Source organism: Scophthalmus maximus, chromosome 18 (genome assembly GCF_022379125.1).
Source record: "Scophthalmus maximus strain ysfricsl-2021 chromosome 18, ASM2237912v1, whole genome shotgun sequence".
Classification (NCBI taxonomy): Eukaryota; Metazoa; Chordata; class Actinopteri; order Pleuronectiformes; family Scophthalmidae; genus Scophthalmus; species Scophthalmus maximus.
The window spans coordinates 11,296,087-11,317,359 of NC_061532.1; the positions used below are offsets into that span (position 1 = coordinate 11,296,087).

The 21,273-nt window shown below is 42.8% G+C and overlaps 3 protein-coding genes across 5 annotated transcripts; 2 read left to right on the plus strand and 1 right to left on the minus strand.

Moving 5' to 3' along the window:
* The first annotated feature begins 1,215 nt into the window (after window positions 1-1,215).
* On the plus strand, window positions 1,216-10,772 carry gata4 (GATA binding protein 4). Its single transcript, XM_035617440.2, has 6 exons — window positions 1,216-1,907; window positions 6,731-6,897; window positions 7,017-7,142; window positions 7,557-7,638; window positions 7,851-8,002; window positions 8,802-10,772. Exons 1-6 carry the CDS (start codon window positions 1,403-1,405, stop codon window positions 8,949-8,951), a joined length of 1,182 nt encoding a protein of 393 aa, XP_035473333.1. The 5' UTR covers window positions 1,216-1,402; the 3' UTR covers window positions 8,952-10,772.
* A 115-nt stretch (window positions 10,773-10,887) lies between these two features.
* LOC118290084 lies at window positions 10,888-14,381 on the minus strand. Of its 2 annotated transcripts, XM_035617438.2 has the most exons (3): window positions 12,851-14,381; window positions 12,602-12,745; window positions 10,888-12,043 (listed from the first exon to the last, which is right to left on the minus strand). In XM_035617438.2, the coding sequence occupies exons 1-3, from the start codon at window positions 12,862-12,864 to the stop codon at window positions 10,888-10,890; spliced, it is 1,314 nt and encodes a 437-aa protein (XP_035473331.2). In that variant the 5' UTR covers window positions 12,865-14,381. The 2 variants fall into 2 exon arrangements, with proteins under 2 accessions (XP_035473331.2, XP_035473330.2); XM_035617437.2 differs by having other exon boundaries at window positions 12,602-14,381.
* Window positions 14,382-14,421: 40 nt separating this feature from the next.
* Window positions 14,422-21,162, plus strand: fdft1 (farnesyl-diphosphate farnesyltransferase 1). 2 transcript variants are annotated; one of them, XM_035617436.2, is made up of 8 exons: window positions 14,422-14,640; window positions 16,521-16,618; window positions 17,603-17,786; window positions 17,913-18,041; window positions 18,524-18,715; window positions 18,845-19,021; window positions 19,717-19,869; window positions 19,948-21,162. In XM_035617436.2, the coding sequence occupies exons 1-8, from the start codon at window positions 14,542-14,544 to the stop codon at window positions 20,173-20,175; spliced, it is 1,260 nt and encodes a 419-aa protein (XP_035473329.1). In that variant the 5' UTR covers window positions 14,422-14,541; the 3' UTR covers window positions 20,176-21,162. The 2 variants fall into 2 exon arrangements, with proteins under 2 accessions (XP_035473329.1, XP_035473328.1); XM_035617435.2 differs by lacking the exon at window positions 14,422-14,640 and having other exon boundaries at window positions 16,167-16,618.
* The last annotated feature ends 111 nt before the right edge of the window (window positions 21,163-21,273 follow it).

The window sequence follows — 21,273 nt, forward strand, 5'->3', positions numbered from 1 at the left end:
TCATCATAATCTAATTGTCGTCTGTCAGATAATGGAAAATATAGTGGATTTCCTTTTATAAATGACAAATTTGAATGTGTGTTTGTGCCACACACACACACACACACACACACACTCACTCACATAATTCACTTTGTCATGGGAAGTGGCTGCACAATGAAATGGCCTCGTGTGTTTAGGTTCACTGGTGTTGATGACGGACATAAATCCGACAACAACCGACCAGAGGCGCGTCGAGCATCCAGCACCATTTTTCATTCTTGTCATGATAAAAAAAAAATCTGTCTGGTCAAAAGTTTAATGTAAATCAGGTTCGACACAACGTGGAGGTGTACAAGTCATTTCAGTGGCTTGTCGGGCCCTGCGGTGTCTCGGCTGATGTATTTATCTCTACAACAGTGCCCATCGAAAATATCTAAAATGGCTCAATCGCATTGTTATTGAGGAAGCGCACGGTTACCTGATAAGTCGCTTATTATGGACACTATACGTGTTTTTAATAAAGGCTTAACACGACCGCCTGATCAAACTTTCGTTCACAATCCCTTTCATATAGTAAAACACCAGTCTGCTGCAAAAATACATTTAATTTAATGTATTTTTAGCAGCTACAACACCAAAGGAGGAATTCCCATGTGTGCATGTAAGTGTGATTATACTTCAAGACACGGACACACAAGAAATAGCGATTTTTCAGCTTTGAAAAAGAAATCTAGAGCCATAGATTAAATAATTTCAGATTCACGAAAAACTAGATCGATGTATACGAGCTGGTTCAGTAGACGACCGAGTGGGGGGAGGCTCTGGTTTGTCACTTCAATGTTCAAAGTTAGTTTAGTTTCACATATTTCAAATAATCTTTAGATCGTTTGGAAGCAGAAACTGCTCTTTCTTTTGTCACACGACCAATAACGACAAAGAAAACGAATTTACGCGTAAAACTTAACTCACAAAAGTTATTTTGGGACATGTGGGGGTTTTATGTTATGGACTGGCAGCCAGAATGTAAGAAAAATAATATGAAAAAGACACCTGATGTCTGGATTAAAAATCTAAATGCGGTTCTTTGTAAAACGGTCAGGTTATGTGTGAAACATAGGAGAGAGAGAGAGAGATGATAACAGCTGGATCTTGATCACACGGTGTTCGGTCACTCCTCCTCCTCCTCCTCCTCTCATGTCTCCTCTCTCACGTTATTCTTGATTATTACTGGATGTAGCGGAGGAACCTCGCCCGACTTCGCAGCAGATCTGATTCGAACAGGGACCAGAGGTCCTCGCGGATTGTTTCAAACCACGTGTTTTTTTTTCCAATACGCGGTCCTTTCTGTGCGTAAAGCCGCATCCACACCATCACCATCCCCGCCCTTATCAACACGGATGTCCAGCTCCAGGGAGAGGACATGTATCAGGGCATAATGACAACCAACCACGGACCCCCCTCCTACGAGGCCGGGTTCCTGCACAACGCCTCGGCGGGCGCCTCCCCGGTGTACGTGCCCACCACCCGGGTGGTCACCCCCATGATCCCGCCGCTGCCCTACCTCCAGACGCCCGGCGCGTCGCAGCAGGGCAGCGGCGCGCCGGGCCACTCGGCCTGGGCGCAGCCGGGCGCGGACTCGGTGCCGTCGTACAACCACTCCCCGGTGTCCCCGCGCTTCACCTTCTCCACCAGCCCGCCGCTGTCGTCCGGCGCGGCCGCGGCCCGGGACACCCCGTACAGCAGCCCGCTGAGCGGCCGGGAGCACTACGGCGCCCGGGGCCTCGGCGGCTCGTACCACAGCCCGTACACGGCCTACATGGGCCCGAACGTGGGCGGCACGTGGCCGGCGTCCCCCTTCGACGGCCCGGTGCTGCACGGTCTCCAGACCGGCGCAACTCCCGGCACAACACGGCACCCGAACATAGGTGAGCAACATGGACACAAAGTACGTGAAGAAGTGGATTTAAAGTTATGCCGAATGTATTCTGTTTTCCCCGTGATAATGGGTGTATAGCCTATTTGTATTCTTTAATTTCTGTCATCCAGACAAAAATAATAAAAGTCAAACTAGCAGCTTTATTCAGAGAGAGAAATAAATACAGATGTCGTTAATACAAAAAACACACAACTGCTAGTCTCTTTAATTTATATTGATGTCAGAGATTATTGAAGATACTCGATGACCATAAAAAAACAGGTGAAGGAGTTGTGAGGTGCAGTGGGCTTTCCTTTCGTTGAACAAAGAAAACAAACGGAAGAAGAAAGAACAGAGAACAGATATCAAAATGTTCAGCCGCATTAGTGCAATAATAATGATGAAATATATATATATATTCGTCTGCTCGTATAGCAGAGATAATCTCTTAATTAGAACCAGTCAAGATTGAGACAGAATAGGCCCTGGATTGACAGGACACACTTGAAACACTAGATAACAATAATCTAAAAGATTAAAAAAATATACAACTAAATATTATGACAAGATTAAATTTGATTCGTATTTTTTTTACACAGTTAAAGAAAAAAAGGTCTGAATATGGAATATGAATTAATCTGTCGTCTTAATTTTCATCAAAGTGTCAAATTTACGGCTATTTTAATGTTTTTAATCTGACCCGAGTTTTATCACATTCCCACAGAAGATAAACTAATGTCAAATTGAATGAAGCGGGACTCGAAGTTATTTCTTTTCCCTTTTGTGTTCATCTCGTTTGATAAAGAAAACACACCAACCAAAAACACTTGTTGTAACATGGATTCATCTCTTTTCACAAACACAAGTCGAAAAGAAAAACTCGTCGTTATCTCGTTCTTAATCCTAAAATTAAAGTGAGATAATCATTTGATCAGGGTTTAACCACACGTATGCCAGCATGTTTTATTCTTATTAGATAAAAGTTTAACATCTCAAAGCAATTCTTAAGAAAATGACGTATTTTATATTTCGTGTACTGTCCTGCTGCAAGCAAAAACATATTTCAAAGAAAGGTAGATTTATAAAAAAATATCACACATTTTTGTTTTTAGTATGTCTATATTATAATTGTCTATTATCAGTTAAAAAAAGATAACATGTGAGATGGATTCAACATATCATAATTATATTATTTGAGCATGTTGTGGGTTGTTTAAGCTGTTGGGGTTAAATGGTGGGATTTTAAATCTTTTAAAATGTTGTAAAAGTCAGCCTCCCCCAAGTCGCACTGACAACTTCCAACATATTGGAAACATGTTTTTGTATATTTTGTATGAATCAAAGTTATTGAAGTGATAGAAATTAATATTTAACTGAACATGGATTGATAGCACAGTTTATGAGGATTATAATTCATGAGCTGTGTGTGTGACTGAGGAATCAGCTCCGGTGCAATACTTTTACTGAGGATTCAGTGAATAGTTATTCAGATTTTCATATTTTTTTGATACAATACACGTCTTCAAATTATAATCTCAACAAGCGGACTACATTTGGAGCTCAAGTCTGAGTGATGGCTCCTTCATGTCCCATGTGCTGGATGTGAATTTGACCTACAGCTGCAGGTGGCCTCACTGGCCCATATGGGATCATATCCATTTCACAATGCATTGATTTTGCTGATGTTGTCAGGTTGTTTTTTGGATGCTTTGACTTGCATCTTGTATCGTCTGCATAACTAATCTGATCTGAGTGATTTCTCCACTATCTCCATTTTTCTGCACAGCTGCAGGGCGACGTGGTTTCAAACCTTTTCAATCCCTGAATCTTTTCCTCCAAGCAAATTTGAGCCATTTCCCCAATGAAATATCACATCATAGCTTATACCAAATGAACAGCTGATCTCCTCCTCATTTATAAGCGTCCCGCCGCTCTTTCTGTCAGCCATTCATTTGTGACCTGTGTGTGTTGATTACCTGAACAGCCTTTAACGTCCACATCTTTACAAGGTCGTCCCCTTGAACTGTTTGATGAGGGGAAAACAAAAGAAAAGATCAGCTGTAAAAGATAAGAGCATTGATCCAATCTGACCTCCTCGTCTGATTACGATCATGCTGAACTCACAGTGTGGCCTGTTCACTGATTGCTCATGTTAATTTATGGAAGGAAGAAAAAAAAGAAAGAAAACACCGTCAGCAAAACACTGCACCTCATTGTTTTACAATAATGTTGAATTAAATCAAACACCAGGGTTTTTATTCAGCGAAGGGGAACTCAACAAAAATCCCAATCAGCATTCTTTTAATTATAGATACATATTTAATTTCTCATTCTTGTTTTGCCTGATAGCTGAACTAAACTCTTGAAAACATTTTTTCTTTTTGGGACAATTCATTGTCATATTTCTCCAGAGAAACATCACAATTACATTGAGCTTAAATGGCTTGTGAACATTTTGTCTTCTAAAAACTGGTCTTGAACTTATACTTTGGTTAAAAAACAAGATGTTGTTTAGCTCATCTACGTTATCGACACTGATATGATCATTCTTTTCCTGAATTTGGTCTAACATTCAATTCTAAACATAAACAGGAAAGTCATTCCTTCGTGTCAAAAGAACCTTTTTAGTTATTGTTGTATAAATGACCTGCATTATCACTCAGCTGTGTCCCTGAAAGTCATAATATTGAAACGTGTCTCTCCCCGTCTCAGCTGTGGAATCTACACTGACAAACTTAAATATCCTCTCTGTGCACTGTGTTGTCTCGGAACTGTTCATGCTGAAAAAGACTGAAATCATTTGCAATTTACTTGGCATCTAACAAAAACAGATTTGTTTTTTTTTTGCAAATGGGAAAGGTAAAATCTAAAAGAGTTAAGCATAAAATAAACTTCAATATCCGAAGCAAAAATACTTTTTTCCTGCTGAGTGTAAGCAAGTCAAAGTGACGATTAAACAGCTGATTACAATTCACATTATGAGGAAAAGCAACTGTACTGAAAATATAAATTAATTATATGCAGATATGAATAAAACATGTAACTAAAAAATCAACAGTGAAAGTGACAGTACGCATTTTATCATTAGATTATTACTGATGCAGTGAGCAGCACTTTACTCTTGCAGCAGTAGTTGAATCGATAACAAGGCCTCGTATTTTATAGCTTCATCATATAGTTTAATTTGTAACGTAAATTAAGTTATCGAGTAAACATAAAGTGAAAAGTCCAATATTTACCTCTGTAGAAGCGTTACTTGGCATAAAATGGAAATTTAATATAAGAATATTAAATATGTACTTGAGTACAGCTCTTGAGTTATTGTACATGTCAAAACTGAGAACGGCCTCTCCTGGAGTTGAAAATAAGTAGTATGTAAGTGTTGTGTTTAAATACTTCATATTAATACGCTTGGTTTACTTTAGGAATTATTTTTGGGAATAATTCAATTATATATTTGGATTGTAAACTGTCTTGTGACCACAGCCACCACACGTAGATTTGGGAAAATGGAATAATCCCACCTGAGATTGAGCTTGTGAAGCTGCACAAACAAATAATAATTTTCATGTGTTATTAATCCAACCTAACTTTACAACGTTTGCGGTTTCAAGAATACATTTGTTTTGGAACCAGTGCCGACAGTTTCTCTTGCCGATTGAGTCTTTTCACCTTTGGCCTCCTGAAGCATTAGCGTGGCTGTTTTTTGAAACTGCACCCTGATTGTCGGTCGTGTATCTGATACAGATACACCCTGACATTTGTGCGGGCGGAAAAAATAATGCCTCCGTTCAGATAGAGGCGGACGACGCAGTTGTTTCCCTTTGTGTGTATTGTCTCATGGTTGCTGCGTTGTGTTGGCTACAATTGCTACGCGGCTCAAGGTTAGCTCGCCCCTGCTGCTGTCTCTGTTTGGCTCTCAGCCTTGGAAGAGGCCTGCACACTCAGAACGCATCACCGACCGTTCCTCTTACTCTGTGCAGCGAGGGAGGAACAGATGGAGGCCAGGTTTACACTCTCTGAACAAGAGTCATTATGGGCAGTGGAGTGTGTGGTTGAAAACACATTATGTTGCCAATTCACGTGTAAATCACCTGAGTTCCACATTGATGTTTTCTGCAGCTCCTCAAGTTCTTCTTTTGTTTGTTGGCCAAACCTCCCTGATGATAATTTTAACCTGGGCTGTTTGTATCACCACTAAATCAAGAAGATCTGTCTCTTCCACTCTGCAGATTGATGTCTTCTTCCCCCTCAGCAGTTTAAGTGTTTCTGTGGACGTATTCTCTGCTATGTGCCAGATGAGAGGGTGAAGATCACATGCATCAGATGTCACACTGATCTGAGAGAGAGAGAGAGAGAGAGAGAGAGAGAGAGAGGGAGAAGGAAATGTGACAGACACAGAGTCTCTATTTGAATATGACGGGGCTCTGCTCCGTCTGTATTTCCAGCCGACCCTTTATCTGGTGGGGAGTTGTGAGATAAGGAGGGATTCCAGGCTGCTGTTGTGTGGGCCTGAGTCACTGCGGCCTGCACCTCCTGCTGGTGTAGAGGCTCCACTGCACAACTCGATCACCCGGTCAAGGTTGGACAGGGCAGGAGGCTCTTCAGTAGAAAGAATCTGTGAGGCATGAACCCAACTGGAAGTTTATTTCCTCCACAGAATGAGAGAATATTACTCGGTTTGGTATTGAGAAGTGAACTCGTGCGGAGTAATGCAACGGAAGTGATATCAAGATCATGTTTATAGAGCGACCTTTGCTCCGGCTTAAGTGAAATTCAAAACATTTGCCACCAGTACCTTGATTTCTCACCTGTCCAATTTTCTGATCCCAGATCTGTTTGATGACTTTGCTGAGGGGCGAGAGTGTGTGAACTGCGGGGCGATGTCAACCCCCCTCTGGAGGCGGGATGGTACCGGCCACTACCTGTGTAACGCCTGCGGGCTGTACCACAAGATGAACGGCATCAACAGACCCCTTATCAAGCCCCAAAGACGACTGGTGTGTGACGGCAAGACGCACAACAAATCATCTTTTTATTTAGTTGTATAGACATATTTTTTTTGTTCTCTTTGGTAATTGAGAAATGATTTCCCTTTTTTTTCTTTAACCTGCGGCAGTCTGCCTCGAGAAGGGTGGGCCTGTCCTGCACCAACTGTCACACCACCACCACCACCCTGTGGCGGCGAAACGCAGAGGGGGAGCCGGTCTGCAACGCCTGTGGCCTCTACATGAAACTCCATGGGGTATGAGAGACATGAAGGATGAAAGATAAAATAAAAAATACTTGCAGATTATCTAAAAAATACAGCTACAAAGAAAGAAATTGTAGGTTCAAGCACCATATTTGCGGATGTGTGCCAAATCAATTAATAATGTAACTAACAGAAAATTTGAGATGAAAACATGTTTGATGTAATACATGGCTTTTCTCAGAGCCTCCGCTAGATTTTGTCCACTCCAATTCTAAACAATTGTGGATAATAGGAATCCATCATAAATGTGATGAAAAGGATTCCAAGAGTTTAAAATATATATATATATCTTTAGAAATCATTGGGAAAAGAGGTTAAGTTTTGAAGGCAAGATAATTACATTTTTATCATCTGCTTGGTTTGCACTTATTTCCTTTTTTTTTCTCATTCACTCATTGACCTCAGGTACCGCGACCCCTGGCTATGAAGAAAGAGGGGATCCAGACTCGCAAACGCAAACCCAAGAACCTCAACAAGTCCCAAACTGGTGAGCTTAAAAAACAAATACATGGTAGCAGCTGCTAAACTTTTGGGAGTTTTATGGGTTTGAAACACACCCCGTGTCAAAATCGCAGCAGTCATTTGGATCCCTTGGTTATTGACCTTACCCACTGAGTGTGTATGTCATGTCACGAGGCCTACTCACCTGTTGTTCATGTGTGACGATGATGATGATGACCGTGGCTCTGTGCTCCACAGGGACTCCGGGCAGTGAGGGAACTCCAGTCACACCCAGCAGCACTCCCCGCACGGCCGCCGCCATCACCACCAGCAGCACAGAGGAGCCTCGTCAGATAAAGACGGAGCCGGAGGCTCACAGCTTGTTCACACACCACAGCGCACACACACAGGTAAGACGCGGCGGAATTTCAGAAGACATTTGAAGGGATGTTTTTGAAAAGCTGGTTGTGGTGACAGAAAAGGTAGAGGCTCCTTTTGCAGTGAGATTGATCTGTCTAATGAGCCCAGAGACCTGTATCACGAACAACCTAATCACCTTCAAGACCAGAACCAGACTACAGTGTAACTCTTGTTTAGACATCATTTCAATCAGGAGAGACCTCCTTGTGGTTCATGTTGCCATGCACCACAAGGAGAAAGCGATGTGATATAAATTAGTCTATTTGACACTCTGACCCCTCGTGACCTCATCATGGTTGAGGCTGCGCGTGGTATAGGAAACCCCCTATGGGTCTGGACACTGGTGGTGGTTGCTGGGATGTAGAGAATTCTGAAGATCTGTATGCGATGAAGAATGGATATCTAGGGCACTGGATATTGAGACCGGCGGTGATTGGGGAGGGAGGGGGTCGCAGCAAATTATTGAATTAAAGGACGGATCAAAGTTTGTCTTCAAACGATGTGATTGGTTGATTTAAATCAAGGCAAAATCTGATTGCATTACCGAGAACACCCACAGTCAACAGATTAGAAAAAAAGCGGGGAGAGTGAGAGAGAATTGTGAATGGGTCATAAAAATAATCTTCCTGATTGAACTTACTCTAAGCTTCATTATTATAAATCAAATTCTAAAACATCAAGTCTGTCTCAAGGTAGTGATGACGCCACTGTTGGGTCCTAATATGCTGGAATAGCTTCATAGGTCAAATGATATTGACTTTCTCAATATTTTCTCCTGTGTCCCTCTAGATCTCAGCCCTGCCGGCCTACATGGCAGCTCAAGGTGGAGCCATCCCTCTCAAGATGGGGGGCCACGGCGGGTCTTCCGGCTCCAAAGCTGAGCCCTGGAACAACCTCATCCTGGCCACGGCCCAGCATCTCACACCAACTCACCTATAACAACTAAACTCTCCCGACAGACTAGAGTCTTGGGACAGTGGGCCGCTGCTCTGGATGCAGGTGACCCCACTGTGCTCTCAGTGCAAAGATCTGGGACAGAAACAATGAGGCCACAACAAAGACGGACATCTTAAACACAACTGCGCAGACACTGTGTGTGCAATCACAGCAATCAACGACCGACTGGAGTTTGCGGTAGACAATTGTGGAAAAGCAGCTCTCTTCATTTAGATCCAAACAACAACTTCTGATATGAAAAACTGTAACTGTGTAAGACGATAACTTTTTTTTTCTTTTTGCCTTGTGAATGCTTGGCTTAAACAAATAACAGTAACAGTCAGATCTCCTGAATTATTTTTTTATTTCAATTCATTTGCCTTTTTTTCCCCTTAATTTTAATGAAAATTTACCAAAGAAATGATAAGACAAAGAAAACATGTAAGGACTCACAGCAGGACATTTCTATGTCAAAGGTAACACCGCACGGAGGAGTTGTAGCGGGTGTACTTAAATGGTCAATTCATATAAATGAGAAAAACCAACTATATATTTTCACACCTACCCCAGTGGTACATTTGTAAAAGATGTTTGAACAACTAGAGCGACTCCTCAGGATAGGACACATCCTGGCAAATGTGTGCTGCTGGTCACTTTCTTTGTGAGCCACACACCTGTGTGATCAGTTTTCAGTATTTTCTACGTGTCTTTCTGTGATTTATTCAAAGAGACTGGTACATTTGTTTTGGGTATTTGAGCTCCTCAAATGTGATATTCCAGTTATTCGAACACCTCAGTTGTAATGGGGTGGCAGCGGAAGTCTTAGCAGCTTTTATCTCCACAATCAAAAAACACAAACTATCTACATATCACCGAAGGTAAATAAGTTTTTTTTGTGTGCGTGATTTAAAAGAAAATTCTAAATAATCTAATACAGTCAGGTATAGTCACATATTTTAAATTCTCATGATTGTGAAGTAAAAATGACATTTCACAGCACATCCTATTAATTCTACAAAGACAAAAACCTACCACAAGTATTTCTTGAAAACTTACTGTAACAGAGTGAACTGCTCTCTGCATCATTCCTCAACACCAGTGATATGACCTTTGGTAAAAAAATTATTTAAAGAAAACAAAACAAAAAACATGATCTACTCAGTTCAATAGGAACTCCTCCACTGTGTTCCTTTGTCCTTAAGATTTAAAGTAAAAAATAAAATAACAAAAAAGACACTATATTATTAGTATTGACAACTCTGTGAAAACATATGATAATACGATGTAGCAAGAGTGACGCACATGACTAATATGATGTGGATGGAATTACTGTCACACAGCTCCCTCTGCTGACACAAGCAAAGATGTGCATCCACACGAAGCGCTTCAGAACCCTGCTATTTAATATATATATATATATGTGTATATATATATATGTGTGTATATATATATATCTATATATATATAGATATATATATATATGTGTATATATATATATGTGTGTATATATATATCTATATATAGATATATATATATGTGTATATATATATGTGTATATATATATATCAAGGTTGTATGATAAACCATATGAAGGAGTTTTCAGAACTGTACAGTATATTAGCAGATTCTGCTTTAATTTGCTTGTGACAAGCATGGAGGCAACATGTGTAAATGTGGCATGTGCCAATGCCACAGGTAACTACCAAAATAACATGCATATGAGCATATATGTAAAAAGGAAAGAAAAAAAAAACTCCACTCCAGTATAATTGTGTAATACACCATTTGTGATATATTGTAAGTAAAGACACAGTGAGAGATGAACATGTCTGTGTGTAACTGTGTAAATGTGCACTAACACTTCCTGGTAACCTGATAGCGATAAAGCATTTTTACATGAATCAGGTTTGGTATGAATGAGGTAAACGTTTGGTGTCAATCATTCTGCTTCAAAAGCAGCCATGTGTTCTTTGGAAAACTTTATCCTTCCAATGTGTAAGTACCTGTCTGTGAACTTCACGATATCCTTGATAAAAAGCTGCACGGCACACTGGTTGAACTGTTCAGTCAGCTTCCCCCTGAGGAAATCTGCATATTTGTCTTGTACCATCTCCCTCCAACACTGTTGAAAAGCGAGTGTCATTTCGTCCTGGAGGGCTTCAGACACTTGTGGAGCAAAAGTGGAATGGAGCGGGAACGCCTTCCCGCCTTCTAGATGCTTGTCAAAGCTCCTGCTTTTCGCTGAAAGCAGAGCTCTTGCAGCTTCGATCGCGGCGTCCAGCTTCTGTGCAAAGACTTTTTTCTCACCCTCTGGTTTGCATTCAAAAATGCTATGCATCTTTTTGAAGTAGCTATTCCAGTCCTGTTCCTGCACAGTGGTCATCAGGGGGAAACTCAGATCTGCACATGTCAGGAGGTGTTTAACAGCGAACCTCAGATTTTCACATAAAGGATTTAGATTAGTTCTATTTTTAGCTGCTTCTACATAGTCGCCATGGTTTCCTGTCTGATTTATACAGTCCACGTGGCCGTAGTCAATGTCCCTGAACAGCGTTTCTTTGGTTCCTCTGAAGCCCCAGCATCTCACAAAACCAATATGAGTCTTGACTCCATACGCAGTCCACCACGCGTGAGCTTTCTGAACCAGGTTGATCATGCATGGCTCGGTGTTTCGGGCCAAACACGGGCTGTTCATGGTGAAAACATACACCTTCCACTGCTGGGAGAATACCTCCGACTCCAGAAGCTCCTCCGTCTGTTGGATAATGATGTCTTCGCTGTGTATTCCTTTGCTGTAGTTGGGATAGTACGGTCCATACATGACGATCTCCTCCTCTTTCTCAATAACAGCCCAAGAATGCTGTTTCTCCTCCGCGCCGCACTCCTCGGTGATGTCACGATGGAACTCCAAAAACTTCTTGGCAACCGCGTCATTGAGGAAAATGTCACCGGTGGCTTTTCCGAGGTACACAAGGTGCTCCAGCACTTTCTTCACAGAGTTCTGTGTGTCAGCCCAGGATGATATCTGCTCAGAGAAGAGCTTATCGCTCGTCAGGTTTCCGGCCTCACGTGTGCAGAGGTGACCACGACATGCCCTGAAACAAAGAAACAAAGAAACAAAAAAACAACATCATCTCACTTTTCAGATGAACATCTGGGCTGGCTCGTATTTAAATCCACAAAACCTTTTGGATAATGCAATGATAGAATTAAATTATTTACGCAAACTATCATGTAATTGACTCATTGACGGAAGTAGTTGGACATTTGGGTTAAACATATATTGAAATCGTTTGGTTAGAATTTTTATTTATTTTTTTTATTTTTTTTTAACTCATGAATTGTCTGAACTTGTTAACTTTAAGTTGAACAAACTTAATCAAATCTGTCTATCTATCTGAAAATGCACTTGTGAAACACAATGTAATATAAAGCATGAATAGTAGGGCATAATGAAATGTGACACTTGCTAATCCAAAAAGCACATAATTAATACCAACAGGAACTTTAAGTATGATACCTGAAATAACCCCCTCAGAACTTAAACAATCTGATCTTGCTGTTGATTCTGCCCCACATACACTAATGTATATCATAAATCTTCTTATAGTTTAGCACCATAGATAGTGTGTACGAAATAGACAAGCTCTTACATCAGTCTGGCATGCTGTGTGGCCCGGTCGGAGCTGTTGGTGGGATATCTGTCCAGCAGAGTTTTGAGACTGGACAAACATTTCTTCGAGCTCAGCGGAGGCTCGTTTTCATAACCACTGAACCGAGGTCGTTTGCAGTTTGACCTGAATGAAAACAATAGACTCATCAACAAAGAGCTGTGGATGATACATTTAATATACAATATGTTGATATAAAAAAATGTTGATGTAAAATCTGAGTTTACTCACATAGGAAGCTCCATCCAGTCTCCTCACCCTGTCCTGGTGCCTCAGAAATGATTAAATTCAAATTCTCTTCGACTTTTCTTTTCTAGCAGACAGCTTACACCTCAGTACAGCTCAGAGGCAAAGCTGAGACAAACTAAACAGCAAGCGGCAATTTGACTTTCTTACTCTAAATAAGAACAACTTGTCGTGACGGTCGGCAGTCAGCTCCTCCTCTTGATGCTCACAGGCATGTTTACTTGCTAGTCAAGTTCACGAAGGTATTCAGAGAGATAAATCCATGTCAACTTTTATGGCATTGGTACAAACGGTAATTTAAAAGAGTAGAAGACAGTTGAAAATGTGTGAGAGACTCCTGGTTTATCTTATGGATCACAGTGATTTCTGGAAGCTGATGAGTGACACACTGTGCTGGAGATTAGCTTCAGTTCAATGCCGCGTGCCCCTGAGCAAAATCTATGAAGTTACCGTTGTGCAATTACTGTAGACTTGGGTTCACATGTAGGGCCCAAAGTAACGCTCGGAGCAAAGCGCGATGCAAATGTCTCTGCTGGTTTCTACGGAAGACTGTTAGAGCCAACGGATAAGAACAAAAATTGACAATGAAGCTAAAATGTTGAAGAGAATAAAGTCAAACTAAATCAGAGGAAGATTTTTTGCATTGCGAGAATAAAGTTGACATTTTGAGAATAAAGTCAACTCTTCTGGTCCATCAATTTCAGAGCAGCTTTGCGAGCTGCTAGTGTTCAGAATTGGACTTGAATGTTGACATTTTATTGTCGACATTTTGACTTTATCAGGCTCAAACTCAGAAGGCCTGTGGACACTGTAGCGTCGACTGCTGCTGTAAACTGAGTCATGCAGTGTGACATGTTACTCAGAATCTAGATGTGTGTCACTCTTTCTGCTTTCTGACACCCTGGCTTGTCTGGGAATTTAGGTTATGACTGTTTCAGAGCTGAAATATTGGTGTTTTCCTTAAATCACATTGCTAAAAACATACATGTTGATATGAAGGTATTTATGCGTGCAAGAATGTACAAGTTAACAAAGAGAGACAGACGAAAGCCACTTGGTCCAGTCCTGGATCATATTATTAACCTTAGAAAATATTTTCTCTAATTTATTATACATTCCTTGCAGATGGGTTTCATTCAAATTAATTAAATTAATTCTACGCAGATTACACACCCTGCCCTCTGTCGATAGCCATGGATGCTAACAAACTTTATTGTATTATTATTGTCGTTATTTGCATAGCTTTCGGGAAAAACAACACAAAGCACATTTTTTGTGTTGTGATGTTCTTGCAAAGATGTATTTCCATACTTTTCGAGAAAACTCACAACATATACCGAATCACACGGTGCAAACACAGCCAACAGGTGTCAGTCCTGGGATTAGGTTTCATTGAACAGGTATAGCCGACCAATCAGAGGCCGCGCATTCCTGACACACCGCTGGGGCGGGGCATCACACCAGACACTCTGGCCGCTCACTGGACAGGGAGCGCTAAGCCCATGACTCACCAGCCAATCAGAGGCGTCAGTCGATCTCACGAGCGTTGTGACCGAATGCCGTGTTCCTCTCACACACACTGCTGCAGCATCTCGCCGTCGCTTTGATGGGGAACATCATCTCACCGGGCTCACACGGCGGTTTGTAAGGGTAACAGCCGAAACACCCGAGGCACCATGGACATCCTGAAGTCGCTGGGCCACCCGGAGGAACTATTCAACCTGGTCAAGTTTAAAATGGGCGGATGCAGCGCCGTCATGCCAAAGTTGGATTATGTGAGTAAAACCTCCTGTCGTGCATAAACTCCCAAATCATATGAACATTAGGACACGGGGCAGGATGCTTTGGTTGTATGGGTTTTTTGAAACAGGACATTGTCGTCGTCGTCCCCTACACAGCATCAGGCTCGACCGGCTTCACCGGGGCAACGCGGAAACATGTGAATCTGCACATGCGTAATGTAAATGGATTGGCCTGCTCGGTGCCTCAGATCGGGGAACAGGAGTCACGATAATTGGACTCAAAGTCACATGAAATCAGTGCTGTCACCGCTGCGTTGGCTCGGATCCACACAGACAGAGTTGACCGTTGACTCGGGATTTACGTTACATAATGGGGCTTGGAGGGGAGAGATGCTTTGCGCATGTTGGACGGCTTATCCCACTTTTTAACACACACACACACACACACACACACACACACACACACACACACACACACACACAGAGTATGTTTTATCAAAGTAATAGTCTGTACAAGTGAAACTAAGCCTACATGTATTTCATCTTTGTTATTACAATAGTTTTTCCTCCAGCGTTTTGTGTATGATTTGGATAGCAGTTTTGTAAACATTGACACTAAGTTTTTGTGTGTGACTGACAAACTGCAGAGGCGCCACTGTCTATATATGCAAACTGCGATGTAAACAGTGACCATCATTGTGTTGGTATCAGCAGTTAAACAGGTTTTGCACTTTTTGTGTAATCAGGCATATTTTTGGAACATTGGGATAAAGCTGTCATGCAAAAGTATTGTCCACTGACCACAACTCAAACACTGTTTTCAGCACTGAAAACACTGATTTGTAATAGATGGATAAGGGAGTAAAGTGGGAGATGGTTATTCAGTCCGATACTGGTGCTGATGCAAGAGGTATAATGCCATGGCCATAGAATATGTTTTGAAAATAGCGATAATATACAGATAGGCCTATAGGATATATGCAAACTTATTAAATATGGGGATATTTGATCACAGGATCAAGTCTTACATACAACAGACGTCTCTGTAAATGTCCTTCCCACTGTGGCCCACCAGGGGTCAGCACATTGCACTTCCTTTATCCGTTTTTTTTATTTTTTATAAATTGTGTTGTTATGATTTGTTGAGCAATGTGCTTTCTGGTATTTGGAAACTAGCGACGCACTGAAGTCCCGAGGCTGAACTTCTTGACGACGATGATGATGATGATTACAATGTTTATATGCGTGTGTTGGTGTTTTCAATTTAAAAAGACTTTCACTCTATAGTTTAATGCAATTAAACTTATTGTTACGGCATTAAAAAAGGAACACACGATAGAAAACATACACATATCCCTGCTAGGATCAGAGTAGGAAACCGCGAGGAAGGTGGCAGGCTCATGTTCTGGATGGGTGTGGGCGGAGCGGGGGGAGCAGATCTACAAACGCTGTGCGCGGTCCATGCTATGATGCTAAGCTACACGGTGGGGGGGAGGAGACAGTTGTCAGATCAGCGGGGCGCTTGTTTTCCTCTACTCGACGTCCTTGCTAATAGTTGTTCACGTCGCTCGACCCCGTTTCAGCTCGCGTGTCCTCTACATGGACTTGTCGTTTCAAACGCACCCACCAGCGGCGCCGTCGACATGGCCACAGTTGTTCCGTAGCTGCAGGGTCCGTCGTGCCGTCGGGTTGTTCGCATGGCCGGAGCCTGCTGCAGGTGTCCCGTCTCTCTGTCCGTGCTCAAGCGCTCGCTCTCGGCGGCGGCGCCGCGGGGCTGCGGGTCCGCGCCGCGGTCCCTGCTGCCGGGCTGGAGGCTAGGGGAGCGCGGCCTGCAGGAGGTCGCCCGGCCCTCCAGCGCCGCCAGACCCGCGAGCTCTTACCGACACACGGCCTTCCTCTGTCTGTCCTGCCAGGAGTCCATGACGGAGAGTCTGCGGACCTGCTACCTGTACCTGAACCAGACCAGTCGCAGCTTTGCGGCCGTGATCCAAGCGCTGGACGGGGAGCTGAGGTGGGTAACTCAACAGCTGGGCTGGGAGCGGGGTCGCCCCGGGCGAGGAGGGGTCACCCCGGGCGAGGGGGGGTCGCCCCGGGCGAGGAGGGGTCACCCCGGGCGAGGGGGAGGGGGGGGGGGGGGTCGCCCCGGGCGAGGGGGAGGGGGGGGGTCGCCCCGGGCGAGGAGGGGTGTGTATGGTCGGCAGGCATGTTTTCTGTCCACACGCGAACACTTCCCTCGTTGGCACTTTGCTGTGTTTATGTGCAAAATAAATAAAATAATAATGCACCGAACTACTGGAACTTCATTTCATTTGTTTTTTAGTGTTGCATTTGTGCTGTTACCCTCAGAAAACAGTGCACAACTAAGTCGATGGCATTTCCCTTGGAAAAGTCTTGACAGCAGACGCAGCTCCATGAATTCCCCTAAGAAAGAAAATCGATCTCTACACAAATACATGTTGGTCTCAGACACCTGGTACAAAAAGAAAACTAGCACCGCAGGTGAAGGCTGGTCCAGGCCCTTTTTAATACAGTGATATCGCCGCTGTCCCAGTTTGCTGAATGTTTGATGACTGGCAAGCAAAGTACTTGTTTAACTGTGAAGATACAGATAATAAGACTTTTATAATTAACAAATGACTTGGACATTCTGCTGGTAATCTGCAGCAGGGATTCAAAAGGAAACGGATTATTTGTTTTGGAAAGAGAACTGACTCTGCTGTGTCTAATTTAAGTTCACCCTCAGGTCACAACTGTCAGTAAAGAAATGGCAGCTGTGGGCTCTTTACATATTGTCATTCAAAGGGAATCTTCTACATATAGGATAACCTGATCCGCTTTGAAACCACAAAGAGACGTCTGCTATTTTTATTCTTTCACAAATCAGTGACAAGGCGACTTTTCATTCAGCCACCTGACACCGCATTAGATGCACAAGTTTAGTGTTTTAACTCGACCCGTGTCCTCCCTCCTCTCTCTCTCTCTCTCTGTGTTCCAGACACGCAGTTTGTATTTTCTACTTGGTGCTGCGGGCGCTGGACACAGTGGAGGACGACATGAGCATCCCTCTGGACAAAAAAGTTCCCATGCTTAATGACTTCCACAGCTACCTGTACCAGGACGAGTGGCGCTTCACCGAGAGCCAGGAGAAAGACCGGCAGGTTCTGGAGGATTTCCCTACGGTCAGTAGTTCGGCATGTGGCGACGCAGAAGGGCAGTAGGCAGATGCATCTCCAGGCTTTGTTCACTGATTCCTTTTTATTTCTAATTGACAGTAACTAAAATTTTCTTGTGCCCTTTCACTCCAGATATCACTGGAATTTAGGAACCTTGCTCAGGAATACAGAGACGTCATTTCAGATATCTGCCACCGCATGGGAACTGGAATGGCTGAATTCCTGGAGAAGAAAGTGGGATCCATGAAGGAGTGGGATGAGGTGACTGTTTGCTATGTGTAACCATATATTAACAAAACAAACAAACATCTATTTAAGTGACAATAAATAAATACCAGTATCGTTATTGGAGCCCATTAGGGCAGAGATCCATAAGACAATTTGAGTATCAGAATTGGAAACATGTAAACATAAGACTGTTTCGACGCTTGTGTCTTTAGCTCTGAAGGAAATAAGTCATTGTTTGGGTGTGTGTGTTTCTGTACTAGTCGATATCTATAATATACGATAACTTGCGAATGGGTGGATGGATAATAATGCCACGCATTGTGCAAAACGTCCTTTGAGCCCAACATGGATTAAACATGTCTCTGACAGTGTTGATTAACTGGTTAAAATCTGTCAAAATCGAATGACAAATTGACTTCCTGTCTGAATATTACAGTAACTGTGCATGTACAGTTAAAAGCCAGTGTTTTGTCGTCTATGACAACGCCACAACTGTTTGTTTCCCCTCTGTGCAGTATTGTCACTATGTGGCTGGGCTGGTGGGCATTGGTCTGTCTCAGCTCTTCTCTGCGTCCCAGCTGGAGGACCCCGAGGTGGGGCGGGACACCGAGCTAGCAAACTCCATGGGCCTGTTCCTCCAGAAGACCAACATCATCCGGGATTATCTAGAGGACACGCAAGAGGGACGTGCCTTCTGGCCACAAGAGGTAGGAGCTTTTGTCTGGTGTGACTGTGTTTGTCTGTGAGCATTGTGAAATGTATGTCTATATACAAAAGTTGTGTAGACATGTACCATGTGATGTTGTGCTAACCTGTATCTTTGCGTCCCTACGCAGGCTTGGAGTCAGTTTGCAGGTCGTCTTGAGGACCTGGCCAAACCTGACCAGCTGGAGTCGGCACTGTCCTGTCTCAACCTGCTGGTCACCGATGCACTTCGACATGTCCCGGATGTCATCAGCTACCTGTCCCGGCTGCGCAACCAGAGTGTCTTCAATTTCTGTGCTATTCCACAGGTATCGACTATTGTGCTATTAGCTCTTAAAGCCGCCATCCACTCAATGCCACAAATACTACAAATTGTTAACGTAATCTGTTAAGTCATTTTAAATTTAAAAAGAAATGTTGAAAATTGTCCTCACCCAGACAGTCCAAACCACAAAGATATTCAATGCAAAATCATATAAAACTGTCAAAAAATAACAAATCTTAGCATTTGAGAAAATTACACCAGCAAATGTTTGTCATAATCACAAGGATAAAGTAAACAAAGGATAAAACAAAATTAAATTAGAAAATAAAATGGAAAAAAAGCTGCTGTCAGACGTGCACTGAAGTCTGGACATTTTCCTGAAGTTTTTTCCCATGCAAATGTCTACAAATGTTGCTCCCGGCATTTTCCCAGAACTTTTTCCTGAAATTTTGTAATCAAGAACACTACTACTACCACAGCAGAATTATTGTCACGTCCTCCCTCCTGCTGCTCTGTCCAGACCCCACAGAATTCCTGCTGTTGTGAACACGTCTAACTCGGGACAGTCACCTGCTGCTGTCAAATGTGAAAGGCAAGCTCAGGAAAACGTCTGGATCCAATTTTTTCCGGACATTTTCCTGCAGTTCATGTCTGAAGAACTGCAAAATTGAGTCATTATTAGCACATTACATTTTTAATTTCTTCATCTTGTCTACGTGTTATTCATCTGTTAACCAGGTGATGGCGATAGCTACATTATCAACATGCTACAACAACCCCATGGTGTTCCAGGGAGTAGTCAAGATCAGAAAGGGGCAGGCGGTGACCCTAATGATGGAGGCCACCAACATGAGCGCTGTGCAGACCATCATCGCCCAGCACAGCCAGGAGGTGGGTGTGTTGTCTTTTACCGTGCTGTTACCATAACGTTGTGCTTCATCACACGCTAACACCACCTTCCCTCTGCAGATCGTGCAGAAGGTCTCCCTCACTGACCCGTCACGGGACAAGACCCTGCACATCCTGGCTCTTATCCGAGAGAGGTCCACGCTGTCACAGTCCAGCCTCCCCTCCAGGACCCACCACCTGTCGCCCATGTACCTGTCTGCCGCCATGCTGCTGGCCGCCCTCAGCTGGCAGTACCTCAGCACAACTGCGGCTCAAGCCCAGGGCACCGGCGACATGCAGGGACAGTGAACCCCTTCACCCTCACCTTCTCCTCCGGGCTACAGACTCAGAAACCCCCTCTGCCCACTCTGGAGATCTGGCTCTCCTCTCAATAGAGGAATCTGAAGCACATCTTCCTCACTTTGCCCTCTTTCAATATGGCCGTTACAGGACCATGAACATATGTAGACTATTGGGGGAGGATTGGGTAGTGGGAGCAGGCTGGTCACATTAGGTTGTTTGTCAGTGATCTGTCGTAGTCCATCCTGCATCTGGATTAATTATTTACACATGGGGTTGTGTGGTCATATTCACCAGCATAAAAGGCACGTTGAAGCAATTCAGGGTGTTTTATTGTCATTTAATGTTTATGCTGATCATGTGTCTCCTTTTTATTTTTCTTCCTTCTTTTTTTTTTTTACATTTTGACCTTTTTAGTTTGGATTGATTGGAATTATTGAGCATATTCGAACATTTCAAGAGAGAAATGTAATAGATTAGTTTTCTCAGTTTGATTAGGCTGAAATGTTTCAATATGCAAAACATGACACTCTTTAAATTTAGTCTCAAATCTTATTTGAGTCAAATCAAATCTAGCTTATTGTTCCACTTGTGTGTATGTGCTGCATAGATGTGGGTAGCATCCCGTCTCAGTAGAGCTTTGGCTCAACACCTTGTTCATTCAAGTTTATGTACATGTAAATGTACTTTCAAATAGGAGGAAAAAAGGAAAAGAACAGTGCAATCCTAAGGTGGCTAAGGAGTAGAGACATGGAGTGTTGATATACAATACGGAAGAACAATGTTATATTGAACAAATGTAATTTCCGATATATTTGATAAGTCAGAGAGAAATGCATATTGAGACTGCTAGCTGAAGTGTCCTTAACACAGCTTTGGTGAGTAGAAAGGCTGGCACACACCTTTGCACAGAACCAAAGGAGAGCTACAAACATTGCTATGTAATGTGAATCTTTGATTTGTATATATTTGAACAAATAAAAAGAGGTAAAATGATCCGAACAGCCTGAACATTGATTGTGCAGAAAAAACAGATGGTTAACTTTTTTAGTGGGTTGACCTCGGATGAAAGATACAATCGATTCTACACTGTCCTATTATTAAATT

Bases quoted from the DNA above. Each gene is read 5' to 3' on its own strand.
- fdft1 (XM_035617435.2), top strand. From the start codon at position 16,305: ATGGCCGGAGCCTGCTGCAGGTGTCCCGTCTCTCTGTCCGTGCTCAAG. The intron at 16,619-17,602 runs GTGGGTAACTCA...TCTGTGTTCCAG, and splicing joins GCGCTGGACGGGGAGCTGAG to ACACGCAGTTTGTATTTTCT. The intron at 18,042-18,523 runs GTGACTGTTTGC...CCCTCTGTGCAG, and splicing joins CCATGAAGGAGTGGGATGAG to TATTGTCACTATGTGGCTGG.
- gata4 (XM_035617440.2), top strand. From the start codon at position 1,403: ATGTATCAGGGCATAATGACAACCAACCACGGACCCCCCTCCTACGAG. The intron at 6,898-7,016 runs GTGTGTGACGGC...AACCTGCGGCAG, and splicing joins TCAAGCCCCAAAGACGACTG to TCTGCCTCGAGAAGGGTGGG. The intron at 8,003-8,801 runs GTAAGACGCGGC...GTGTCCCTCTAG, and splicing joins ACCACAGCGCACACACACAG to ATCTCAGCCCTGCCGGCCTA.
- LOC118290084 (XM_035617437.2), bottom strand. From the start codon at position 12,768: ATGAGTCTATTGTTTTCATTCAGGTCAAACTGCAAACGACCTCGGTTC. The intron at 12,044-12,601 runs GTAAGAGCTTGT...TCTTTGTTTCAG, and splicing joins ACACAGCATGCCAGACTGAT to GGCATGTCGTGGTCACCTCT.